The 27032-nt window shown below is 50.1% G+C and overlaps 2 protein-coding genes across 3 annotated transcripts; one reads left to right on the top strand and one right to left on the bottom strand.

The window, feature by feature from the left end:
* Positions 1–568: 568 nt before the first annotated feature.
* On the bottom strand, positions 569–18353 carry DHX38 (DEAH-box helicase 38). Of its 2 annotated transcripts, none has more exons than XM_070770849.1 (27): positions 18137–18353; positions 15762–16102; positions 15214–15401; positions 14420–14524; positions 13684–13831; positions 13462–13580; positions 13271–13347; positions 12670–12825; positions 11978–12139; positions 11691–11798; positions 11233–11345; positions 9425–9562; positions 8892–9078; positions 8562–8747; positions 8085–8225; positions 7633–7743; positions 7426–7542; positions 7134–7241; positions 6633–6745; positions 5573–5781; positions 5325–5479; positions 4757–4912; positions 4523–4657; positions 4200–4325; positions 3594–3689; positions 2124–2245; positions 569–1060 (listed from the first exon to the last, which is right to left on the bottom strand). In XM_070770849.1, exons 2-27 carry the CDS (start codon positions 16082–16084, stop codon positions 976–978), a joined length of 3684 nt encoding a protein of 1227 aa, XP_070626950.1. In that variant the 5' UTR covers positions 16085–16102; positions 18137–18353; the 3' UTR covers positions 569–975. The 2 variants fall into 2 exon arrangements, with proteins under 2 accessions (XP_070626950.1, XP_070626951.1); XM_070770850.1 differs by lacking the exon at positions 18137–18353 and adding an exon at positions 14731–14746 and having other exon boundaries at positions 15762–15966.
* Positions 18354–18563: 210 nt separating this feature from the next.
* On the top strand, positions 18564–26003 carry TXNL4B (thioredoxin like 4B). The gene is made up of 4 exons (XM_019979572.2): positions 18564–18822; positions 21835–22003; positions 23356–23507; positions 24413–26003. The coding sequence occupies exons 2-4, from the start codon at positions 21872–21874 to the stop codon at positions 24576–24578; spliced, it is 450 nt and encodes a 149-aa protein (XP_019835131.1). The 5' UTR covers positions 18564–18822; positions 21835–21871; the 3' UTR covers positions 24579–26003.
* Positions 26004–27032: the final 1029 nt, after the last annotated feature.

A 27032-nucleotide genomic window follows, 5' to 3' on the forward strand; every position in this document is an offset into this window, starting at 1 on the left:
GAAGGGCAAATACTGGAAATGCAGCGTGAGGCAGGAGTGATGGGCTCATCTGGTGGTGACCCAAAGGGTCAGATACACAAACCATCACCTCCGCACACTGCTGAGGCTGCCTAACACAAGACTTGTGATTCCAGTGTAGGGATCACCTTTTACGTGAAAATCCATAAGCAACATCTTATGCTATTTTCCATCGATACATAATACTATGAGAAAGTTAGAAACTTCTACCATTTTAAGCAATACGGCAGCCAACCCAACCATGGGGAACAGAGGGTGGGCGGCTGGTTGCCTTCCTCCCATGCCGGGCCATCAGGGCCAGCCTTGCTCAGCAACCTTAGAGGCAGCCAGGCACCCTGAGAGCCTGACCCAGCTGGTGCTGGCACCCCAAGCCGTCCTCCTTCGTCAGCTGAGTCCCGCCCCACTGGCCCCTCCAGGCACCGCCTGAATAACAGACAAGGGCGATCTCAGGCCCTAGGAGGCGGCGTCTCAGGAAAGCCACGCCAGGGCTTGCCTGTTCTCCAGTATGTGACTCAGGGCAGTGAGGGGGAGAGAACCATCAGAAATACAATAACATTTTACAAACAATAAATTTATTTCCAAATCCTGAATTATAACCAAATTATAGTTCCCTCTAGGTCTTACTGTGCTGTTTTACACAAGAACTTTTTAAAAAAACATAGTCACAGCCATGTCATTGATACACCAAGCGTCCTGGAACAACATATTTGTATTCGGTGGGTCCGGCCACCTCTTGTGGTCCTGGCAGCCGCTCTGCGGCCCTGCGCACACACCAAGGAACTCCAGCCTCCTCCGTGGCAGAGCCTGGCCTCAGCAGGGGCCCCGGGGCCATGATGTACACAGATGAAAGCTGTGTGCAGTATTTTGTCAAAGTGGCCTGGGTTCTCAGGGTTTGTCGATAGGCCAGGGCTCGGGACTCAACACCTGGCTCCCCTCCCCTGCAGGGACAGCCTCGGCTCAGAGCCCAAAGCGGGCTGGCGTGCGGCGGGGGGTCATAGGTTCCCCCTGCTCCTTCCGACCAGGAGTGTAGATCTTCGTAGACCTGGAGACACAGAAAAGGGATTAGGAATCACACTGCGGCTCACTTTGACCAGGACACACAGTAGAACGAGGAGCCTGAAACCCAGCTGTTTCTAACTGTGTATGAGCAGGCTCTGGGGCTGCAGGGTCTTCTCCCCTAACATACTTCCACTCCCCTTGCCTTCCCTATCTGATTGGGAGCAGAATGAGATGGGCCTTCTTATATCCACTGAGGCACTGTGAGATGGCTTTACTAACAAATCCTTTCATACCCTCTAGGTGAGCTATGAGCTTCCCTGGTGGCTCAGCAGTAAAGAATCTGCCTGCAATTCAGGAGACTCAGGTTTGATCCCTGGGTGGGGAAGATCCCCTGGAGAAGGAAATGGCAACCCAGTCCAGTATTTGTGCCTGGAGAATCCCATGGACAGAGGGGCCTGGCAGGCTACAGTCCATGGAGTCACAAAGAGTCAGGCACGACTGAGCGACTCAGCGACAACAGGTGAGCCTTGGAGGAGGTCTCCCTTCCGCCTCAACAGGCCACCACTCTAGCTGAGGCGGGGCTTTGTCCCCACATCCTGGAGTTTATCTCTAGACCCTTGGAATTTCCCTTGGCCTTGGGCACCACAGTGGGGATCCCCAAATTTGTAACAAGTTGGTGAGAAATGAGGGTGACCCTGGGTACCCCCCACCTTGCAGGTGGTGACTGAGGCTCTGAGGGTGGTCTTGCCGGGATTGTGCCCTTCACCTGTGGGGTCTGACCCAACTCCAGACACCAGGGCAGACACACAGGCCCACGAATCTCCCCGCCTCACCTCTCCACCATGATGCCCAAGCCCTCACTCGCTGGTGAGGCTGTGAGACCCACTCTGCGCTCCAGCCCACCTCGGGCCCCTTAACAATGCCAGGAGTTTCAGGCGGATCACCACCCCTTGAAAATGTGTCCGGAATTCCTCCATGTGACCACAGTCAACCTGTCACCAAGTCACCTCTGCATGTTTAACTTCTCTTCAATCACGGCTTCACTCGGGGCCTGGCGGGTCCAGCCAGTGGCTCCCTCCCAGCCCAGGTCCTGAAGCCGTGCTCACCTGACGCTGCCCAGCGGGCTGCGCTTTTCCTGCTCCTGCCGCCGGGCCCGCAGCTGCTCCTCAGCCAGTGCCATCTCCTCCTCCATGGCAGACGCTTCCTCTTTGGCCCGTCGGCGGTTCTCCTAGAGAAGGGAGAGGTACTGGGGTCGCTGGGGACCAGCAGTGAGGAGGCCTGGCATGTACCCACCCTCTGCTGCCAGCCAGCCACGGTGTAGACTGCACCAGCTCCCAGAGACAGGGCCACACAACACCAGGGCCGAGGCCTGCTCTTCTCACCGAACCAAGACACAGCTTGGAGGACTGAGTCCTAACCCTATCACGCCTCAGCCCTCTTCCAACCTGGTAAGTGCTTACATGTTCCTAGCAAGTTCACAGCCATGCCAGGACACACGGGAAATAGGGAAGGAGCAACATCTGAGTGGAGAGGACGGACACGGGAAAGCAAAGGTCTACGATCTTATGCAACCCTGAATAATGGATCCAGGTGGTGGCCACCAGTGGACACTTATACTGTCAGGAGGGATCAAGTGGAACCACTGAGCACCCTTATGTCACCAAAAGGGGGGACCAGAGACCATATGTGCCTCCTCACAGAAGCTAAAAGGAGGTTCACAGCAACACGTGCATTTATGCATTCCTACTCCAAAGAGCTGAACCCGAATCTAACCAAGACTTTAGATTAACGACTAGTTTACAGAAAACACATGGGACAGAGGCACAAGTTAAACATTCTGAGGAACCAATTAGCCTAAAACTATGTGGAACATTCTACAAGATGACTGACCTGTTTTCCCAGTAAGTCAATGCCATAAAAATGAGAGGGGGCAGAGCTTGTTCTCAAATAAAAGACTTAATATATATAATGACAAATTCCAACGTCTGGATCCTAATTCAAGCAAAGCAATGATAAAAAATTATCTCTGAAATAAAAAGGGAAATATGACTAAGAACTGGAGACTTTGGTGACATTAAGGATTATTTTTGTTGAATGATACTGGTGTGGAGGTTATGTTTTAATTTTTTAAAGTCTTTTTAGAGACACCTATTCAAGATTTGAGTGAAAAACCACAATGTCTGAAATATGCTTTAAAATATTCCAGGAAAAAGATCACTGTGTATGGAGCAGGGTGGGAATAAGAGAAACGAGGTTGGGAAGAATGTTGATAATTACAGAGGCTAGGTGAGGAATCTGTGACTCCTTATCCTGCTTTTGTCCACTTTCACAGATATTTGGACTTTTCAACAATAAGGGTTTTTTTTGGTTTGTTTTGTTTTTCAAGGCTCAGCAGACCAAGCAAATGGAGTGGGTGGGAGAAGTGAGACAGACCAGCCTGCCTGGGTCACAGCTCTTACGTCTGACAGAGAAGTAAGGGGAAGCCAGATGATGATGTGTCTTTAATACCAGGCTGAGGGGGAAAAACAGATCCCAGAGGCAAACAGATCCACCACAGGAAAGCACAGGACCCTTACCTGCCGAGACTTCCCAGCCTGTTTCACGCTGTAGAACATGGGGCCCAGCTCTGCCAGCCACTCTCCGTCCACGGCAGTCACACACTGCATGTACTCCTGCAGCAGAAGGGCCACCAGCAAGGGTCACAGACAGACCACTGCTTTGAGCTGTCCCTCCCGGAGCGGTTCCATAACTAGGATCCTCACAGGCAGGGCCCTACCCCCAGCCCTGCCAGGCTGAGAAAGGCAAGGAAAAGCCACAGACAGTGGCATTCTAATCCCTTCTCCCATCCAAAATCCTCCACACTTGTGAGAAAGCCCTCCAGTGTCCAACAGAACAGGCCCAGCCCCTCAGAAAACCCTTCTAACACCACCCAAAGGGGCTGCTTGTCCCAGGCAGCAAGCAAGAAACAATCCAGCTGGCATAACCGAGGCCACCGGAACCTAGAGGTCAATTAACTTCCCCAAACCTCCCACTGGAAACCAACCTCAATTCCCCTCAAAGCAGCACCTGTGGCCCCAAGTTCTCCAAGGTCAAAGCTCATCCCAGAAGGCAGCAAACAGTTACAAAGGCCTGGCCCAGCCAAGCGGGCTGACGTCATGCCAGCTACCTTGGAAAATACTCACCTTGGTGGTCATGACCAACTCGTGATACACAATGTAGTCGGGGGTGTAGCCCATTCCAAAGAGGGAGCTGGTAGGGTGCAGGTGGCAGGGCATGCCTGTCCGGATGTTCACATACTCCCCGATTCCCTAGGGAAGCGACCCAACAGGTGGCTGCCTCAGCAAAACACTGCACATCTGGGCAGCCTCCCCCACCCCTCCAATGCTGCCTTGACACCAGCTTCCCAGGGAAGCCCAGATCTGCAGAACTGTACAGTGAGAAAGGAGAACTCTGCGCTCGGACAAAGTGTCAGGCCAGGAAGGGGCCACAGCTCCACCAGGCTCACCTTGAGCTTGGCTGCCTGGTGGAAATAAGCAGCACAGATGCACTTCCTGACGATGTCCCAGTCAGTGCCACACGAGGCCAGGCTCATCCGCTGCTGCACCATGATGTCCTTGAGCTGAGCCCGCACCTCCCGGACCTGGAGCGGGACGCAGGTGGTCAGGGATGGAGCACCCCCTCCTTCCCCCGCAGCCCACCCCGCCTCCCAACATCCTGCTTATCCGGGCCACAGACTCACCTTCCGCATGGCCTTGGCGTGGATGAAATGATCATTACACCAGATGGTGGAGTAATTATTGTTCTTCCACTGCAGGTAGACGTTCAGGTAGCTCAGGTGGTCACTCTCAGGGACTGCGAACTTCTCCCGGATTTGATCGCTTTCCTCCTCTCGGCCCTGGGAAGGGAAAGGGGAGTCCAGGACGCTGAGAAGAGCTGTCTCAGGCTGTCACCTACCCGTCCCCCAACTTAAAACACGTTGGTGTGGTGCCACATGATACAGCAAAAACAAAATTCATTTATAGCAAAATATTTATTCTAAGATGTGAAGGCTCAGGCACAACATCCTAGAAAAAAAGGATGCAAAAAAAGGATTGCAAAACACTCCCTGAGAACCATGGATCTAGCCAACCCCTTCCCCCACCCCAACCGGCTTAACGTAACACAGTAAAATCACTCTTCAGAAACTCCAGTTCCACCCCCTCCATTCCATCTTTACAACGGGGGACCCTCTCCCCTCTCTCAACCTCTCTCCAACCCATATACTCCCGAGACCCCTGGGAGGACAGGAGCCGGGCAGCGCCTCCCACCTTGGGCCTGTAGAAGATGGCTGGGACCGAGAGCATGGAGACGATGAGCAGGATCTCGGAGCTGCAGCCCATGTCACAGGACACGATGAGCATCTTGGACAGGGCCGGGTCCAGCGGGAACTCCACCATCAGCCGCCCCGTCGAGGTCAGACCACCTGAGAGAGAGGAGCGGACCCAGACAGTCAGCAGACACACAGCTGTAAGATGGAGAACCCAGGCCCCAGAGCCCACGGAGCCCTGCCCAGCACCTGTGTTGTCCAGGGCCCCAAGGATCCAGAGCTGATACATGGAGTTAAGCATGTTGTCCTCCGGGGGCGGGTCCATGAAGTGGAACTGCAGCAGGTCCTGCACCCCCAGGGACTTGAGCAGCAGCACCACGTTGGCCAGGTTGGTCCGCTGGATCTCGGGCACCGTGGTGGTCAGGAGCTCGTTCTTGTAGGCACTCTGGGTGTAGAGTCTGCCAGAGAGAAGACCCAGTGCTGCCATGCCTGCCACCACAGACCGCCCAACTGAGTTCCTAGAACGTGCCCAGCTGCCTAGGTGAGCCCACCAGCACCGTGGGCTCGTGCAGCCGGAGCAGCCAGTGCTGATGAGAGCCACAGGTAGGGAGGAGAAGGCCTCATTTCTTCCAACTCCCCTTGTCTCTTACAGTCACAAATCTCCACCTATTTAAAACTCAGTCATGCCAATTCACCCTTCTGCTGGAGTCTCTTAGATAATCGTTTCATTTTTGGAACCATTGAGCCTGGGACTAGAATTATGGCTGGGTTATAATTTCTTTATATTTTTCTGTATTTTCTGAATTTCCACTATTTTTAAGTCAGAACAAAAAAAAGAATAATTAGAGAAGTAAAAAAAAGAACCAGTGATATAATTTGTTGACATTTATCCTCTTAGGATAGGCGCACTGTAACACTGGTCATCCACTGCAGGGACATTCAACATAGGTCCTCCTCAAACACACACTCGGACCTCAGGACTGCCGGGAGGGTGACTGCTCCCACTCAGCGGCATGAACATAGGTCCTCCTCAAACACAAGGCCACTCGGACCTCAGGACTGCCGGGAAGGTGACTGCTTCCACTCAGCGGCATGAACGTAGGTCCTCCTCAAACACACACTCGGACCTCAGGACTGCTGGAAGGGTGACTGCTCCCACTCAGCGGCATGTGATGAGAGAACCAACAAGTGGCAGCCCCACCACTGGTCCCCAGCCTCAGGGATCACCCCTCTGCAGGAATGAAGGCCAATCCTGCCTGCCCCTGCCTGGGCCCCCACCCTGGAAAGCAGGCAAGCACAGCGCTCCTACCTGAAACACTGACCTGGGCCCGTCCTGCCGGCTCGTCCCGACCGCTGATTGGCATTGGCCTGGCTGATGGGGTAGATCTGCAGAGCATCCATGCCAATCCGGGGATTGAAGACCTAGGAGAGGGCAGAAAAGACATGATTAAGGACACAGCGAGGCAATTAATGGGAGGCAGCCTTGAGACAAAGAAAACCCTTGGCTGCTACATGCTACAGAGTGAAATGTCTCAGTGATGCAGGCAGCCATCTTCTGGAGTCAGGAACCTCAAGAAATTTCCCCTCATCACCAGCTCCGCAACCTTTATCAAGTTAAACTGTCCACCCTGAGTTATCACAAGGATTGGATGAATCAGGAACATGGCAAAATCAGCACTCAAACCACCACCTCCACTTCCACAAGCAACCATTGTTCAAGGTCTGAGGACCCAGGTCCTGCCTTCCCACCTCCTAGGCTGGGTGAGCCTGCGTGAAGGCCCAGGGCCCCAGTGCCTGTGTCTCCTCTTACCTTTAACTTACAATAACCGGAATCGATAACAAACATGATGCCGTCGACAGTCAGGGAGGTCTCAGCAATGTTAGTGGCGACAATACACTTCCGGACGCCATCTGGAGCCTGGAGTCAGACAGGACATGCAGGGAGGGAAGGCTATAGGCTGGCAGGTAGGAGAGACCCCACAAGCAGAAGAGCACACCCCACCCGTGCCAGGAAAGTAACACCTTCTCCCTCTTGCCCTCCTGGGGGGAGTCTGGGAGGTTCCCAAGGTGGAGACCCAAACCAGACACTCTTGCCGTCTCACCTTCTGGAAGATCTTGGCCTGGAGGTCAGAGGGCAGCTGGGAGTAGATGGGCAGCACGGCCAAGGCGGGCGCGTTCTCTAGTTCTTCCAGGTGCTCCACGATCTGATCTGAGGTCACCTGAGGGCAGAGAGGAGTCGTCAGATGCCAGGGCCCCCGATCCTCACCAAAGACCCACCCGCTCACCAAGGTCGCGACCGAGGCACGCACCTCAATGTCCTCTTGGCCAGGCATGAAGATGAGGATGTCCCCGGGGGCCCCCGACAGATGCACCTGGAGGGACTGCTTCACCGCGGCCTCCACGTAGTCTTCCTGCGGGGTCTGCAAGCCAGCCAGGGGCACCGTCAAAGGGCATGTGGGTCAGGCCCCCTCTGGGAACCAGCGGCCCAGTCCCTGGTCTGGGGCCAGAGCTGGGCAGACTCTCCGGGTCGTGCACGTGCAGATGGGCCTTATGGCCCTCCCTGGGTCCCAAGCCTCCCTCCACCCCAAAGAAACAATCAAACCAAATGTCCCCAGAGTACAGTCTTTCGCCGCCAAGCCCAAAAGCCGTGGGCTCCCATGGCACCCACAAAACCTTTCCCCACTCAGTACCCCATCCCAGGCCCCCCACCCGGCTCTTCATCTGAGCTCAGGGTCAGTTAAGAAAAAAAGGGCCTTGGTACCTTGCTGAAGAGAATGTCCACAGGGAAGGTACGTCCAGGGATGTGGAAGATGGGGACGTTCCCAAAAAAGGAGGCAAATTTCTCTGCGTCCATGGTGGCTGATGTGACAATGAGCTTCAGGTCTGAGCGCCGAGCCACCACCTAAGAGAAGAAGTCATTCAGAGGCTTCCCCACGGGTTCGGAACCTTTGGCTTCTGCCCTCCAGTCTCATCAGCATCACTACCAAGTGAAACAGAAGCCCAAGCTGAGGGGGGCTCATTAGATTTGTAACAGTCCTAAAGGCTGAAGCACGGAGCCACAGCCAGGAGAACCACGAATCACTTGGCTGAGCTAGAACGGAGTGAACTACCACTGGGCAGCCAGAGGCCTCAGGGGCAATTCTGGCCTGTCAGAGGCCCCCCAAGCTTCCCCGGGCTAGACCCCAGACGTCTCGTCACTGCCTCCCAGCCCCACAGGCACAGAGGCCCAGACCCACACCTCCCGGAGCAGCCCGAAGAGCACGTCGGTGTTGAGGGAGCGCTCGTGGGCCTCGTCCATGATGATGGCGCTGTAGTGATCCAGGTCCGCTTCCCGCAGGGACTCTCTCAGCAGGATGCCATCAGTCATGTACTTGATCAAGGTGCTTTCTGAAGTGCAGTCTTCAAAGCGGATGGCATAGCCCACCTGGAGGCCAGAGAGATGGCTCAGGGACTCTGGGCACCCGCGCACTGCTGCACGCCCCGAGCTGGGTCTAGGCCTCAGCGGATCAGGTCAAGTGACAGAGGCCACAGGTATGAAGTTCACGGCTCGGCCCTCGGGCCCACTCACCTCCTCACCGAGGTTTCCCCCCATCTCTTCACTGACTCTCTTGGCCACCGACATGGCGGCCACACGGCGGGGCTGGGTGCATCCGATCATCCCATAGTCCGTGTAGCCGTCTTCATGCAAGTACTGGGTCAGCTGCGTGGTCTTTCCACTCCCTGTCTCCCCAACCACGATCACGATGCTGTTGTCTCTGCAAGGGGAGAAGAGACTGGTGAATCGGCACGAGTGGAAGGCCGCCTCTAGCCCCACCTGCAGCTATTCAAGGAGCATGCTTGCTCGGAAAGGAGGATTTCCCTGGGAAAACAGTCTCATACTGAAATCCCCTGAAAAGTCTAAAAGGCAGTAAGGTTGAAACAAGTGCCATGCTGTTTCATGAGGCCATGTTGCTTATTTCAAGCAGAGTAGCCTGGGGCACTCAGGAGAGGGGGAAAAAAACCTTTCCCTTCTCCACCAAATGTCATACCCCAAAGAAAAAGAGCCACAGAGCACGCACAGGACACCTGAGCTGGGGTCCCATCCCTGGGCTGGGGAGTCACCTGATGATCGTGAGGAGTTCCTGCTGCACGGCGAAGATGGGCAGGTACTGCCTCTGCTCCAGAATCGACTTCTTCTTGGCAAACTCGCTGCTGGCCTCGCTCTTCTTCTTCATGTGGTCGGCAAACTTCTGCTCTGTCCTGAGAACACACCGCACGTGGTCTAAGTGCCCTGCATGGTCTCCCGCATCTTCCCTGCTGACTGGGCTACTGCTCTGCTTCCTATGCCCCGAAGTGAGAACTGCTCCTAACACGCAGCAAATCTTTGAGATGCGAGGGCTGCCAGCTGCTGCTCATCTCCTCCGGCCTAAGGGACCACACTGCTGTCTAAGCATCCATCATCCAAAACCTGCTCAACACCCTTGGGACGGAAACCCACGGAGGGCTCAGAAGAGCTGCAGATCAGCAAGCATGCATATCCTCTGCCCTGGAACAGTCCACCCAGACGAGGAGCTGAGATGCACAGGCCATACCTCATACAGAACAACCCTGGGCAATCTCAGCACCACACTTACAGGGCTAGAAGGAGGAGCCGTGGGAACAGTCATGACCAAGGTCAGACTCCCTCCCACCTCTCAGCAGGACAGCAGTCTGTAAGGCTTTAGCTTCAGAGAACTGTGGGAACAGCCCTACTTGATGTTTACAGATATCTTCCACTAAAGCACTGAAGTGTCCTACATGTGTACACCCCCAGGTCGCACAGCAAAGACGTCCCAGTCCCACTATGTAAATCTACAGTCTCCACCTGCCCCTTCCCCAGGAGACTTTTCCTCCATCAGATCAAGCCTGTGCCCTGTCAGCTTCCTGTTTCTAATGCCCCAGTCACTCCTGGTCAGCTAAAACTCAATACCAGCAGGATTAAAGTAACTAGAGACTAACAAAGCTGATTAACAGCACCAGCTTCTCATTTCCCACAGAGGTACAGAGAATTATTAACTGAGACAACAGTTTGGAAGGACTTTAGCGTGTTCAAAGGATGAGTTTCAGAAGGGACACCTGAGTTCAACCACCTACATGATGAGGGAAGCGCAACAAGTGGTCATCCAACATTGGCTTAAACACCTCTATGAATGGGGAAGCTCTAGCTGAGAAGACAACCCTTTCTATTTTCAAACCTCTGTTAAAAAGTTTCTTCCTTCAGTTCAGTTCAGTTCAGTCGCTCAGTCACGTCCAACTCTTTGCATCCCCATGAACCGCAGCACGCAGGCCTCCCTGTCCATCACCAACTCGCGGAGTCCACCCAAACCCATGTCCATTGTGTCGGTGATGCCATCCAACCATCTCATCCTCTGTTGTCCCCCTCTCCTCCTGCCCTCAATCCTTCCCAGCATCAGGGTCTTTTCAAACTCAATACCTGAACTAAAATCTAAGAGGGCAAAGCACATGGTCCCACACCAAACATCTAAAAGGCTCTCTAGCAGAGCGGCTAAGAGCACAGGCTCCTAAGCTAGACTGGGTGGGATCCTCACTCCACCACTTATCAGCTGGGTAACCTCAAACAAGTTACTTAACCTCCCTGGGCTGCATCGTCCTCACATGAAAAATGGGAAAGATTACACCTGTCCCACGGGACTGCCATGAGAATCCAACGACCAAGTATCCGTGAGGCGTGTGGTGCTGCTCAGCACAGAGGAAGCGCCTACGGTGGCAGCAGAGGCAGTTGGGGTATTATCTGGAGAAAGGTGAAGACAGACCAGGAGGAAGGAACCACAGACTCTCAAGTGACGTCATACTCGTATTAGTGAGTGACAAGTCATGTCGGTCCTCTTAAAGCCTGTCTTCAGGGGTGCCGGCTGCCGCGAGACTCCTACCTGTAGTCCACTTTCCCATCCTCGGTCAGAGATTTATCCGGCTCTTCTTCTTTTTTGACGCCCATTATATCTCCCAGTTTGGTTCCAGCCAATTCCCAATGTTTGTGTTGAGCCTGAAAAAGACATGGAAAGTCAGTCTGCTCCATCCCGTGATGGAAAATCAATCCCGTCTGACAACAGGCTTCCTCCAGCAGCAGTAAGTTCCCACGGCCAGCGGCGGCACCGAGCCAGGCCCGCCTCCCACCTTCCCTCCTAAGTTCCTGAGCCCACGGCCCCACACCGTCCTAACTGAGCCCTGCAGGAGGAACACAGTACCCTCCCCCAGGGGCTGACGCTCGCCCTGTGAGTTTCCTCTAACTGCTGAAGGAGCCCTACCTGCAAGATACAACATGATCCTTAAAAAGAAGACCAACAAAAGAAAACAGAGACCCTCGGGCCCCAGATGACCAGAAACCAACCTTCTTGCGCTCCTTTTGCTCCCTGTGTTTCCGCACTGTTTGACTGCCTTTCCGAGCAATGATGGCTAAGTCTGAAGTGGCGTCCTTGACTGGAATCACAGGCTCCGGCTGCAGGAGGTTGAGGATAAAGCAGAAATTCCACACTGATCGTTCAAACTCCACACAAAGATCCGCTTCGTGACGGCACTGGTAAACGAAGGGCTGCTCCCCCCCGCCTCTCCCTCTCCCTCTCCCTCTCTGTCTTCTCCCACTTTGGGGCCCTCCCCTCCGACTGCAGAGGACCCCACCTGCTTGGTGAAGACGATGCGCCCGTCCAGAAAGGGCGGCACCAGGTTGTGCACCATGAGGTGCACCTTGGCCGCGCTGTCCTCCTCGAAGTCCTCGTCCACCTCCAGCCGGTGCACCACCCCGCTGGTGAGCATGCGGTTGGTCTCCCAGCGCTCGTTGTCCTGTGAGGACACAACGGGAGGAGGCCACGTTCAGACTGCAGCCACGCGAGGTCGTCCTGAAAGGGCCCAGGCGAGGCCACGCAGCAGATCCCGAGAGAAGGGCGGTGGGGATGTCATCAGTCTCTGGATCCTGCAGCTCCTTAAGAGGGCAGAGGCCCTGATCCCAAATCACTTGCAGCGCATTTTCCCAGAAGCCACCTTTTATGTCTAAACCAGAACCTCCATGGACGCACAGAGTGGCCGTCCCCCAGTCCCACTCAGAGACACAGAGGACACAGAGCCAAGCCCACCTCTCAGCTCCCATCAACAGCACTTCCCTCCAGGAAGCACTGCCAAAGAGCAAAGTTGGGATTTGGGGTTTTTTTTCTTTTTTTCCAACCTACTGAAAAGTTCCCCACCCAACCCTCCGCTTCCAGGGGTATCGCTCCTTGTGGGACTTCAGCCATGGGGAGAAGAGCCGTGCTGTCGGCTGGGCTGTGACCTGCAGCTACTCCAGCGGAGTCTGCTCTGCCTCCCGCGGGCAGCCTCACCTCATTGATCTGTCTCCGCTGAGCCGAAATGCGCTTCTGCTTCTGTTTGTGTAGGTGCTGCTCCCGCCTCCTCACGTAGTCGTCGGAGGAGTAGGCTAGGGGGTTGTGGAACTCATCATACCCCTCGTCCATCATGTACCAATCCCGGTCGGCTTGCTGTAGTGCAAGAGACAGAGCCGTGAGAACAGGGAATACAGTGAGTGTGTGTGCAAGACAGGGACAGAACGGGAGGAGATGCTTGGCAAGAAGTCACTGGGGCAGTGAACAACTCAGGAGAGGCCACCCTGCTGGAGGGCCAGCTGCCTACAGAAGCACGGTTTGCAGCCCAGGCCACCATGATGGCACTTCTTAGGTTTACCACACAGTGGCGCCAGCACGCAGAAGTCAAGTCTGATCTGCACTTGGTGAGAAGTTTCACCAGGGAGCCTGTGCCTGGAAAAGGACTCCAGGGCTTCGGGACTGAACGCGGCTCAGCCTTCCCGAGACTGTCTGGATTCACCAGAGCGTCACCCGTGGCCCCTGTGCTCTGACACACCTGTCACTGGCTTACTGAAAGACGGCCACCACCCCTCGTTCAGTCGCTCGGAGATGTATTTCTTACCCTCTGGTCATCCTCCCACTGCTGCCGTTCCTCTTCTGTGTCAAATGAAATTCCTTCTTCGCCATCCTCACGTCTCCCTGCGGGAGAACACGTGGCGGGTCGGTGTGCAAGGCCCCAGCTTGTCCCCAGTGGCCTCACGCAGACCAGCCACACCAGGAGTGTCCCACCCTCCCACTTTCACCCCGTCTTACCTCGGCCCCTGGACAGACGTGGGGTGGACCCCAGGTGTCTTCTGTCATCGGCCCACTCGTTGTATTTGTAGGATGGGGTTGGCAGAGGGGTGTCATCTGAATACCTGCTCCTCACAGACCTGGGAAACAGTAAAACCAGCTTCACTAAACAGTCACTAAGCTGAGACGTGTTCCCAGCCACCATCCGCCCGCCCAGTCCCAGTCACGCGCACAGAACATCACCTGTCCCTGTCTCGACTGGACAGCCGATGACTCCGCTCGGAATCCCGATAGGAAGGCGTGGGGGAGGGCGATTCCCACTGTGAGCGCCTCGAGGAGCCATAGCCACTGTCCTCTTCCTCCCAGGTAGACCGTGAAGGGGTGGCAGCATCTGGGCCACAAAAGACATGAAGCTCAGCATTTACTTTAACTCAGACATGGTGCTAGAGCCATTAGGGGAAAATCAGTTTGCCAAATTTCTTTCTTCTACTCATAAACTTTACACCTGTTTGCAATGGATATGATGGGTTTGACAGCTTTTAAAGATATCTGAATTTGAAGAGTTCCATTTTTCATCTGTGTTTATAAGAACATTTTAAGGAATATCCAATTTGTCTCTGCGAACATATCTCTATTGAATATATGTATTTCTTTTTTTTTTTTGAATATACGTATTTCTTTATAATCAACCCTTCTTCTGCCCCTACCCCACTCTTACTCCCCCTACTCCCCACCCCCAGCTCCCTATTCTTTCCTACCATTTGGAAAACTGGCCACTCAGCAAACGGGCAAGTCGCATTAAGGAAGCATATCAGTTTCCAAAGAAGTCCATGGCCTTCCCAACTGAATCAACCAAGTATTCCAAGTCATTCACGGTGGAATCAGGAATTCCGACCCAGTTCCACTGAGGATGGGAGTCACTCACCCTGCCCCTCATATACGTGGCTCTCAGAAACCACCATAAGCAAGCTCGGACTACCTTTAGGCCGGTGTCGGGGGCTCTCGGGTTCGTTTCTTCTGCTGCTGCGATCTGACCCTCCATCTCGCTCCGATCTGCCGCTGTGCCTGCTTCTGTCCCGCTCATCTGTCAGGAGTCACCAGCAGAGCTTAGAAAAGAAGTGCCTGTCCTAATTTCCACCCATCGTCACCCAAGAGAAAGGACAGGCCTCCCCACTCACTCACAGGAGCAACCTCACTGCTCTAATGCGATCCAGGGGCTCCTGAATCTCACATATCCCCATTCTTTCAAAGGGCAAAGATTAGTTACTGGCTACAAAGTTTCAAACTCACAGTAACAGTTATTTTCCTGCAAGAATTCAAAAAAGAATAGTTACAAGTCTATCCTGAATAACTATTTAGTAGTTACAAGTTTACAAGCTACAGACCTTGACTATTACCAAGGAAAGCCAGCGATGGACCTTGCGTCCAGCTGCCCCACAGCACTGTCCTTTCCCACTCACCGACACTACTGTCAACTGGTTTCTCAAACACATTTCCCACTATCACCTTTAGCGCCAGTTTTCAAGATAAAGTGCAAAGAACCACACACTCAAGCAAAGCAGCTATGTTGCAAGTAACAGTTCTTTTCTTAGACTGCCTGCTCGTGCCCGCTTGTCCCAATACCAACAGGGTCAAATACCCAATACCACCAGGCTGACATGAAAATGGATCTCCCTAATTAACAGGCATTATAAAAACTCCCACGACAGCAAAAAGGCCAGTGTGTTACTTTGGGTGCCTAGCAGGCCCTACGAAGTCTGCTGGGCAGTTTACCTCTGTCTCTCTTGCGGTCACAGTCTCGATCCCGTGACCTCTCCTTCTTCCGATCCTTTTCGTCTTTGGATGAGGCATAGACGCCATGCTCCCGCCGCTCCCGCTCTCTCTGCCGACTGCGTTCCCAAAACTCTTCACTTACACCACCAGGATGGGATGGAGTCTCCACCCGGGCTGATCGGTAATGCCTAAAACACAGAGGGCAGCTGGTGAAGGGCTCAGCCAGAGAAGAAAAACCTGCCCCAAACCTGTGGCCATGCCAAACAAGCAACCTGGCCTCTTCCACTTTATCTCCCTGGTACGGCAGGCTTGCATATGGCGATAGCCATAAGCACTTCTAACCCCCCATCACCTACTCTTCAGTTGCTTTTGACAGTTTCCCCAAATCTGAAAAAAAATACCAATTCCTACCTAGCCTCAATGTTATAGAATCCTAGTAAAAATTAAGCCCTAAATATCCAATAAGAAAACTGAGAGATAAACATGAGACATTATTTTCTGGCCTCTATTTTTATTCCCTCTCGGGCAATCCGCCCAAAGGCTTTTACCTGTCTTTTCGGCCACTTCGGCCAGCCTGGTCACTGTCTTCTGCCTCAGCGTCCCTCTGGTCATCCTTGCTCTCTTCCCAATCCTTGTACGAAGAGATTCTGGACTTCTTCTTGTCCTCGCCATCATCCTTCTCCTCTCTCTCCTTCCTCTTCAGAGAAGCCAACAAGTCCAGTCCCAGCAATGAAGGCCGGGGTGCAGGGGCCTTGAAGACATGCTGCTCACTAGCCGCACTTTTGGTCTTAAAAATAAGGCCGCCAACCTGAGAGTCCACGTCAGTGCCTTCCAACCGATGGAGCGAGGCATCCTCACCACTGTCCTCCATGACAGGCTCCAGGATCCCCTGCGAGGAAAACAAACCACTTGCTATCAGACGTAAGAAGGAAAAGACTTGGCTCCACTACATCCCAAAATAACTGTGAATATATGTATACCGGGGTGGGGCTGACCTCCCCCTCAAGACCTGAATTCCTTTAGTTACCTCTTCGCAAGACTCTTCCATCAACTCATTGACAATCTTAATCTTAAAAGATCTATTTCCACCCAACACACGTCAGAAATAGATAAACACATACACACACACACCCCCCAAGATCCAAGAGGGTATCATTCAGAAAGAACAGACCTCACTAAGGAGCACTTACTAGAGCAGGACAGCATCTATAAAAGAAGTGTAGGGAAAACACTAGATCTGAAGTCAGAAATCTCAATTAGAACCCTCTCAACATTTTCTACCTGTATGATCATAAGCAAATAGATATTAATCTTAATCTTTGGTTAGGCATAACTTCTATACCTGAAAAATGGAAGTACTTTTTGCTCTCTTAAATCCATGAAGTTACTGTATCAAACAAGAAAGTTTATATGAAAGCACTCGCTCTGTAACCACAAACAGTTACATAAACGTCATTGTTACATTATTTCATTTACTGTGCTCTTGGGTACTGATTGGGTTCCTCACCATTTTTTACACAAGTTCTTCCTACTCTCTACTCCTTTAAACTACAGATACAGTAGAGTAGAGTTGTTGAGATTTAAGGCTACCATCCATGTGGTCCATTCTTAAATGAGTTTTCTGGGCCAGTTTTGTTTTGTAGAGAAGAATTACCTCACAGCAGTCGAAATCTGTTTAACAACGATTCAAGTTCACCAAAAAAAAATTGGATGAGAATCACCAGGCTAGGAAATGGTGTTTCTGAAAAGTATTTAGGTGACTGTAAGATTTCCTGGCACTCAACTCATAACAAATTCCTCTTTACCTCCCACTACACACCATCTGCTTATAAACATATCCCATTTTGTGCTTGAATAATTTCCCTCATTCCAACAAGTCAGTGAAGCAAAGAACTATCAAGAGAACCACCAGAACCCAGAATGTTTCACGCAGCTCTAATTAACTATAGAAAAATATAGCCAAACAGACTGGACACACAATATGGACACAGAAACAAGAGCTGCATTTTGGAAAATGCCATCACACAGAAGAGAAATGGGAAAGCTAACTTTTAGTGACATTTGTACTCATGGGAGGAAATCTACATGGGAAGGTAAGATACACATGCTCTGCTCAGTAATCTGAACTAGAAAGTATACCCCTAGAACGTCCTTTTATGCAGGAGAACTTTGTCTGTCTTGTTGACTGCATTGCCCAGTGCCTAGCAAAATAAACATTTGAGGAATAAATAATTTTAAACTGATTAAAGGAAACAGGGAGCCAGAAATCTCTAGAGACAGTAAAGAAAGGTGCCAAGCAGCACAGGAAAAAAAAAAAAAATCTGACAAACAGGACAACTAGCGGCTGAGAAAAACAAGAAGTTTAAGTGTTGTCTTCTGAAAAAGGATTAGTGGCAAAGAAGTCACAAGAGATACAAGAAAAATAATGAAGAAAGAAACTGCATACATTCATCCAATAATTACCGAGTGCCTTCAGTGAGCCAATCGCTTGTTCTGGGCATTAGAGATAAGAGACCAAAACAAAAATCCCGATCTTTTTGGAGTTGACATTTTATTAAAAGATATCGCCTGGAAGAGACACCACTATGACAGAGAAAAAGAAAACGAAAAGAGCCCTTCTGGGCTCGGTGTCTGTCTGGGAGTGGGCTAATGAGAAGGTCTAAGGACGTGGGCGGGGTGACTCCCGGCCAGCATCCCTGGACCTCTGGGAGGCCGCGTCAGTGTGCACGATCTGACCTGATCAAGGAGAAAGGCCGGGGTCGGCAGAACCTGCGCAGCATTCCTACAGTGAGTAAAGCAAGTTGGAGGACAGGGACACGACTTTACAAGCCCGGGCCCGAACCTGAGCGAGAGGCCGAGATTCGCCTCTTGGAGCTGCCACGATTGGCGAATAAAAGGTCGGAAAGGAAAAAGGGACACTCACCTCACCAAGCCTGACTCTCAGGACCTGCTGTCCGGGATTCTGGGGCGCTGGCGCCGTCAACCCCTCGCTCAGACCGCTTTGAGAGCCAAAATCAACTACATGAGAGCGGCCATTATTGTCCCATAATACTTTACGCGGCTCCTTCTATCCATCCAAAAATACCATCGAGAGCAGCCCGGAAAACGCCCGTTCCCGGTGCGACACAGAACGCGACCACGCATGCGAGACTAGACTGTCTTTCTCTGGGCCTCTGATCAGAGACACTTCCGAGTCCCCTGGGGACCAATCATGCTTAGTGTAAGAGACGAGGCCCCGCCTCTAGGTGGGGCGTGGGAGGGAGAAGTAAAGAGACCGGTCAGGTTTAATAAGGGCGGGAGTGACCCTAGGGCTTCCGGTCAGAGCAGGGTTAGGTGGGCGGTGACTAGAATAACCTCTTGTGCTCATTGGGTTATTGAGAGCGGAACGCGCGTTCATCTCTGCGCCTGGGCGTTTTCTTTTTCAGTTTCCATCCGCTCTGGTGGTCGGCCGAGAGTTGCTAGGCAACGGCTCCAGGCTACTTTGAATTGGGGTCGCCGCCGCGTTTGGGGCAGGGGAAAAAAAGCCGTCTGAGTCGGCTTTTTCGAGAAGGCGTCGGGGTTGTCCACAACCCTGAAGTGGAAAAGAAGGAGGTGACGTGTACAATTAAAGTAAGTAGCGTTTTCCCCAGCAGTTGTGGGCCAGAAGTAGCCCAACCACAGGCATCATTAAAAATATATATGTCGGATATTTGGGAGAAATAAAGACGCGCGCCCACAGTGTAAGTAAAAGTCACTTCGTCTGTTCACACGCAGAGATAATCTCTGACGGAGTTGAAAGTGAAAGTCGCTCACTCGTGTCCGACTCTGTGACCCCATGGACCATACAGTCCATGGAATTCTCCAGGCCAGAATCCTGGAGTGGGTAGCCTTTCCCTTCTCCAGGGGATCTTCCCAACCCAGGGATGGAACCCAGGTCTCCTGCACTGCAGGCGGATTCTTTACTAGCTGAGCCACCAGAGAAGCCCAAGAATACTGGAATCGGTAACTTATCCCTTCTCCAGAGGATCTTCCCAACCCAGGAATCGAACTGGGGTCTCCTGCATTGCAGGTGGAGTCTTTACCAACAAAGCTATCAAGGAAGCCCTGGCATTTTCATTTTTATTTATTATTCTATGTGAATATTTATATATGCATTATACTTAGGTTTTTGTACAAAAGTGGGAGCACACTTTATATACTACTGTTTTATAAAGTTTTTTTCTTTATCATGAGGGTTTTTCAATTATTCATCTCTAACCCAGTATATAATGACACTGTGCTAGTACATCATTGGGCTATATTATCATTTATTCCCTCTGTCCACTACTGATGACTGTTTAGGTTGTTTCCAGTTTTTCACACTTAGCAATGGTACACAAATCTTTGTGCACATGTCTATTTATTTACTAGAGATTCTCAGAAGTGGAATTGTTGGTCAAAGAGTATTTCAGATTTCTTTTCTAGAAAAGTTTCGTTTCTCTACCTTCCATCAGGTATTGAATGCCTGCCAGTTCACTCACACTCTTGCTGTTTTTTTTTTAATCTTTGCCAAATGAATGACTTTTAAAGATATATCTTTTAATTTGCTTTCCTTTGCTTACAGGTAAAGCTTAACTTTCCGAATGTATCTGTCCATTTTTACCTCTTCTTTTGTCAGTTCTCTATTGGTATCCTTTGCTGTGGACATTTTCTTAGGCATGGTCTCTCCCCATGCCTAAAGAGAAATTTCCCTCTCCTCCTTCCAACACTTATCCAGTCCCACTGTCTTACCTGCTTACCTCCGCACTCCCTGTTGACTGCTTCCTCCTCTCTTAACAATACAGAAGTTGCTGGTCATTTGATTTCTAGTGGTGGGACAAATCCATCTTCTCTTTGACTTTCCCTTTCATCAGTAATTTGTTCTGCCACTCCCATTTGACGAAAGTCCCTTTTGGCAGTCTTCTTTCCTATTAAAAGTATGACCTATTACTGGGACAGTTTCCCTTCCTACATGAGTTTTATCTTAAAATGTGACTTGTCGCTGAAAAAGAGAGAATGAAATCGTCCCTTTTCATAGCATTCAGTCCCCTGGGACTGAATTCAAAAAATCAAGTATCTCAGTGGAGTCTGTTGTGGATCAGAAATAGAGCTCCTTGATCAAAGAGTATTCTTGATCATAAAAATAGGACTTATTGTAGTAAATAAGTTGGGCTTCCCTTGAAACCCAGCTGGTGAAGAATCACCAGCAATGCAGAAGAGCTGGGTTCAATTCCTGGGTTGGGATGATCCCCTGGAGAAGGGAAAGGTTACCCACTACAGTATTCTGGCCTGGAGAATTCCATGGACTGTGTAGCCCATGGGGTCGCAAAAAGTCTGACACAGCTGAGCAACTTTCACTTTCACTTCCATTGTAGTAAAAGGAATACTGGACTAGAAATTTGATGGCATGGATTCTGGTCCTTGTTTTTGTAGCTAAAAATGTAACTGTGAACCTGAAAATGAGAATCCCCTTCTATCTCAGTGTTCTGCTCTGTATTTTGTGTGTGTGTGTGTGTGTGTGTGTGTGTGTGTGCGCGCGCGCACGCGCACGTGTGGTTTTTACGCCCTCTTAGTTGATCTGTTTGCATGTAATGAGGTACACTCAATAAGACATACACCAAGAATCTTTAAACTAGAACTCATGATAATATAAATGTCTGTCTTTAAAAGGCTGTACAAAAGGGATGGAATGTACAAAAGGGATGGAACATGCATGAAGTAGTATGGTACTGTAACAAGCAATGTGTGAGTTTTCTGCTTAGAGCAGTGGGAAGATACTCACACGTGAGGTAAAGTGCAGAAGAGTGGGTAAAGTATGTGTGCTGGACATCTGTCGTTCACCCTCCAGATCCACTCTTCCTCTCTAGACTGCTCTGTGTCAAGGAGACTTGTTTGCCTCTGCAGCTCCCCCGCCCTCTTTGTTCCAGTTGGAGTCAGTCAGTGGGAGCGTTAGTGTTAGCCTCAGAGGGTGGGAGGAGAGTGGCTGTGTCCCCTCTCTGCAGGCTGACCCCCTTTACAGCGGCCCTGTCCACCCATCACCGTCGGCCACGCGGTTCTGGTAAGTACTCGCTCCTGTGGCTCCTCCGGGCCTGGGGTGAGAACAGAGCCCCGTCCTGGCCCTCCTAGCCGAGGCTTCTTCACTACACCCTGTTGTTTCCTGTGCCCCGCCTCAATGAAAGTCTGCCAATGACCAAATTGGAAGATGGCATCTCTTTCCCGCTGGAACCAACTGATAGAATACACTATCTTTTGAGTGACAAGGGGAAAAACATCTTTGTATTTTCTTGTGAACGCATAACAAACTCTGAAAGATATCTGAAAAACTAATGAAAGTTGTTGCCTGGTAACTACCCCAGGGCGCTGGCAACCAAGCCCTCTGAGGGGAGAGAGAGGGAGATTTTATTACAGTATAGCTCTCTGTGTTGTTTCTTGATAACTGGTGGACTTACTTGCCACCTGTTTGTGCATTTAGTGTATTCCTTTTACTTTTTTGTTACTACGTTGTATGAAACGTTTTTTCATCTAAGAGGGAAAAATATACATGTCACCTACTCCAAAAATGAACAGTGTTTCAAAATTAGGGACTCATGCACTTAATCTGTGTTTAAACATTGCAACTTTCAGGACCAACAGTGAGGATTGATAATCGGATTATTTCAACATGAGCTTCCTCTTACCCAAACTGAGTAGCAAAAAGGCAGTAGACCAAGCAATAAAAAGTACTGCAGAGAAGGTGCTGGTTCTCAGGTTTGGGAGAGACGAGGATCCGGTCTGTCTGCAGCTAGACGACATAGTAAGTGAATTTTTTAAGATTTTTATTAAAAACCTATACGTTCTTACTCCAACGTCTGCAGAGTGCATGAGCAGGGGCAGGCAGGGCCCAGGTGTACAGCTGTTCCATTGTTAGCACACTTCCACCAAGAGCCGATGATGTGCCTGCCTGAGTCGAACCCCCTAGTCTGTGATTGTGTGGAATCCGCCCTAGATGTCCTTCCCCACTAGCAGCTGCCGAAGCTCGGTTTCACCAACAAGCAGTGGAAGACCAGAAACGCTACAAACTAGAGTCTATGAACATTGTCTCATTCAGTGCTCCCCACAGTGGGATAATTAGTATTCCCAAGAGGGGAGATGCATGCCAGGGAGGTCAGGTGACTTCCCACGGGCCCAGAGCCACTAAGTTGCAGAGCTGGGATCTGAACTTTGTTTTCTTTGCCTGCAAATATGCTTTTCTGGGGTGCCGCCTCCAGTGTGTGCCTGATGGTAATCTATGATTTCAGAGCACATCTCTACAGTCTGATGAGTCGAGAGGGGAATACAGGACAGAGTAAGCTTATCCTGGTCTCTGACTTACCCAGGACTAAGACCTCACCCACGTTTTCTGTTGCTGCCACCCGCAGTGTGGATCCAGTGTTAGAAACCCCATGACTGTGATCAACAATGAGGGTGTGATGCGTTAACCTGGTGGGAAAGCGGCCAGAGCATTTTACCCTCAACTGTGGGGGTGTGGAGTATCACAGAGTGTAGACTGTGAAGCCAGGCTGTCCGAGTTCAGAGCCCAGCCTTACTGCTTACGGCTGTGTGCCTGGGGGCATATTATGTCCTCGTGGCTCAGTTTTCTCATCTGTGAAATGGTGCCTGTAGCCTTGCATACCTCCTAGAAATGTTGTATGGATTAAAGGAGCCAACAAGTGTAAAGCACTTAGAACACTTAGCACACAGCAAGTGCCACGTAAGGGTCTGCTGTTTCGTCATAACTCTCATTTATGAGTGAGATTGGAAACAAGGAGATTTGGGAGAATTGCAGTATCCGTACCACATATTTCTGAGTTTACTTTTTTATTTAAGCAAGTATGGATTTTATAAATCCATGAAAAGTTTAAAAACACATATTTTAATCAAAAATAGAAGGAAAAAAGAAGAAATATATTCACCCAGTTTTCTCAGGGCCCTCTCATTACCCTACCAATAGTGATTCAGACTCTGAATAGGGTTACACTGTCTCTTAACGTGGAACTCCCAACAGGCTAGATTCTTGGTCCGGGAATTTTTTTCACACAGAAAATTCTTCTAGTAAAAAGGTTCACAAAAGAAACGTTAACAGTTGTAATCCACTGTTGTAATCCACATCTCTCTCTCCATCTGCAGCTTTCTAAGACCTCTTCTGACTTAAGTAAAATGGCTGCTATCTATCTAGTAGACGTGGACCAAACCCCGGTTTATACACACTATTTTGACATCAGTTATATTCCATCTACTGTGTTTTTCTTCAATGGGCAGCATATGAAAGTGGATTATGGGTAAGTTAGATTGACATGAAGTCACTATAGTCTTCAAAGTTTCTTTTCTCCAGTCAGTCTCAGTAGCTCACCCACTTGGATGTGATGGGGGCTTTGTGTGTCTTATGTTGGTACTGTTTCCTCAGTTGATGAAGTTTCTAATTTGTGTGTGTGTGTGTGTGTGTGTGTGTGTGTGTGTGTAACTCTGGTACAAAATGAGAGTGTTTCCAGTATGAGTGGCGAATGTTAACTTACTACTGAAATCTGAGAGACTAGTACAGTTTGTGAAGCACTCACCATCCATCACTGCAGAAAATACAGAACAGCTTTTGTCAGTTTCCCAGGAGTTTTATTTCAAACAAAGTGGGCCATTGTTCTTAAACTCTTGATACTCATTGGCTGCATCTGTGAAAGAAGTGATCCTTCAGCAAATTAAGACATGCATTTCCCTTACCAAGCGTTCTGTCTGCTTTCAGTTAGGAGAATTTTGAAGTCATCCTTTCTCAGAGTCTGTCAAAAATAAGTAAGATGAGGGACTTCCGTGATGGTCCAGTGGTTAAAACTTCACCTTTCAAAGCAGGGGGTTCGGGTTCGGTCCCTTCTGGGGGAGCTAAGACCCCATATGCCTGGAGGCCAGAAAGCCAAAACAAAGAACAGAAGCCATACTGTAACAAATGCTATAATGACTTTAAATGGGCCACCTGGTAGGGCTTCCGTGCTCTCCCAGCAGCCCCCAGCACTGGTTTTAGTCATGTGTCAAATGGGCCCTGTAATCACAAATGGAGAATCAGTGTCAGGCTTTGTGTCTGAGGGCTCCCTGACCAGAAGAAAGTGAGAGAGCTGCTGTTTACTTTGTTTATCCTGAAGGCTTTACAAGTACTTTTGAAAAGTTCTGAGCAAGGTTGTTTCTCTCCTACACTATTTAGGTCTCCAGATCACACTAAGTTTGTGGGAAGTTTCAAAACCAAGCAAGACTTCATAGATTTGATTGAAGTAATTTATCGAGGCGCAATGAGGGGGAAACTTATTGTGCAAAGTCCTATTGATCCCAAGAATATTCCCAAATACGACCTCCTCTATCAAGACATTTAGTGCTTTCACTGCCATCAGAGTTGAAGAGAAAGGCCCATCTCGAAACAGTACCTAACTCCAGCTGTGCGGTTTTCCTGGGGTCCTTCAGAAACATGGTCAGCATCCCAGAGAATAAGAGGTTTGACCTCAACAGAAAGTACCGGCCGCCAAGCAGAAGACCGCACTGATGCTGGGACATTCGGGGATGCCCAAGTGTCTACACCCTGCAGATCTCAGAGAGGTCAAGCCAGCCGTGGTCAATTTCCCCAGTGTGGGTGTTTTAATTTCTCTGTATATTGTGCTTTTCTTTATTCTTTAAGATAATACAGAATCCTTCTAAATTTGGCTAGGACAGTTTGATTCAACTATGTTTATTTGATAACATTGAGTAAACTAGAAAATCAGTTCACATAAGAGCAAAAACACTTGTTTTCTACCCTACGTGTACATACCCACCCCTTCCTTCATCCTCAGCCTCGCCTTCCCTCCGTGCATGTATTTATCTCATGCTCACCTACTATCCCAGGTTCTCTTGGAATAAATCAGTCTCTACTGATAGTGGCCAAGGTGGTTTTATCTGCAAGACTTTCTGGCTCAGAATTTTAAAGGTATCTTGGCTTGTTCATTTTACCAGCTTTTATGTTATTAAATTGCCCCAGGGGTGAGAACTTGGACTTCCTTTACTGTCCAGCACCCAATTTGAGCTAAACAAAAAATTAAGTACCCTTAGTCAGTAGGAGCCAATCTCTCCCGGAGCTCCCTCTCTTTCTGAGGAGAAAACTGTACTTCAGAGACTCAAGACTGGAAAGAGATCTCAGAACTGCTAGAAAGAAGTATCATCTATATAGGACTTGCCGGTTTTAATAACTTTATGAAGAATTCTTGCTCTCTCAGGGCCCCCTGGCACAACCTTCACCACTTGGACAGGTTCCTCTTCTCATGGAGCTAATGGCACTGACTTTCTAGAATAAGAACGTATGCAGAACCAGAAGGCAGAGCGCCAGACAGCACACGACCCGCTTGGCAGCTGTTGGCCTTCAGGCAGGGCAGCACGGTCACTGCACAACTGTCCCCCTTTGCCGGGTGCTTCCTTTCCAAGTCTTCTGTGACAAACGTGTCAGAGGAGGAAGGTTGCTGGGCACCTGGGTGGCCTTCATTGATAAAGGAGAGAGCACTTCAGGAATGAGACAACAAAATCCTTTCACCACCACCTCCATTGTCTCCTGGCCCCCACTTCCTGCTTACGTTGGTAATCGTGATGCATGGAACCACAGCAGCCATCTTAGGACCATGAGGCAACCAGCCCTGGGATGAAAAATGAACATGCTGAAAAGAATGATGAAAAGAGCCTGGGTCCCTGATGATGATATCAAGCTCCTGAGTGGACTCTAGACCTGCCTGGCTTCAGATTTCTGTGAAAGAATAAAACGTCTTTACCACGTGTCACTTTGGTTGGATTTTCTGTCCCTCATAGCCTAAATTACACAGCATTTGAGGTGTGAGAAGTGCTCAGATAACAGCAAAAACTCAGCACTTTCACGCATAAGATTCTCATGCCTTTCCTCCTGAGGGCTTTTTGGTGATGCTTCTCTGAAGTCCAGGTTTGTGTTTTTTTTCCCATCATAGTTGCTCTCCCTTCCACAGTGTTTATTAATTACATACTGTATGCCCCCATCCTATGCCAGGTACTGCACAAAGCAAATGACTCCAGGATGGAAAAAAAGCTTAGAAGAGACAGTTCCTGAGCCTTAAAGGAGAGTAGGAAGTACTCATGGAGAAGGGGGAGGGCATTAGGGGGAACCAGGGGGAGGCAGGCCCAGGGCTGGAGACAGCATGCGTGTTGAGAGGGCTCCACAGAGTTCAGTGTCACTGAAACCCGAGGGGGAGGCAGGTGGGCAGGAGGTGCTGCCGGGGAGGAAGGTAGAGGGGATAAGGAAAGTGACAAAATAGCGAAAGTTTTATTTTTCTCCTTAGAGGCAGAAGCCACTTAATACAATCAGATTTTTCTTCAGAAAAAACTTGGATGGTTTATTCTTCAAAAAAACTTAGTGCTGAAGGTATTATTAGAAGAAAGAGGTATAACTGTATGCTTAGAAGCAGGATTTTACATGTTTGTGTTATTTTTGACTTTCTGGCCATCGTCTCTTGTGCAGGTTCTAGAATACAGGTCTCAGTTGTTCCTTGGCCTGTGAGCTCCAACCTGCTTTTCATTATCGATGGGTCTGGAGAGCGCCTGTGACAACATCACAGGGAAGGACAGAACACTAGAGAGAGAGTAGTGACACCAGTCGACATTTTAAGCCCTAAGCAGGGGAGGCCGCATTTTGCCGTGACAAGACTGTATGCTGGTGAAGGGCCAGTGTGCTGAGTAAAGGTGTGTGGCTCACTTAGAACTCTTCTTCTTCAGTTAGAAGGAGAGCTTCATGGGCTGGGCTCCGGAACTTTTGTTCTGGGAAACTGTTCATAGCAAGAACA

Source organism: Bos indicus, chromosome 18 (genome assembly GCF_029378745.1).
Source record: "Bos indicus isolate NIAB-ARS_2022 breed Sahiwal x Tharparkar chromosome 18, NIAB-ARS_B.indTharparkar_mat_pri_1.0, whole genome shotgun sequence".
Lineage (NCBI taxonomy): Eukaryota > Metazoa > Chordata > Mammalia > Artiodactyla > Bovidae > Bos > Bos indicus.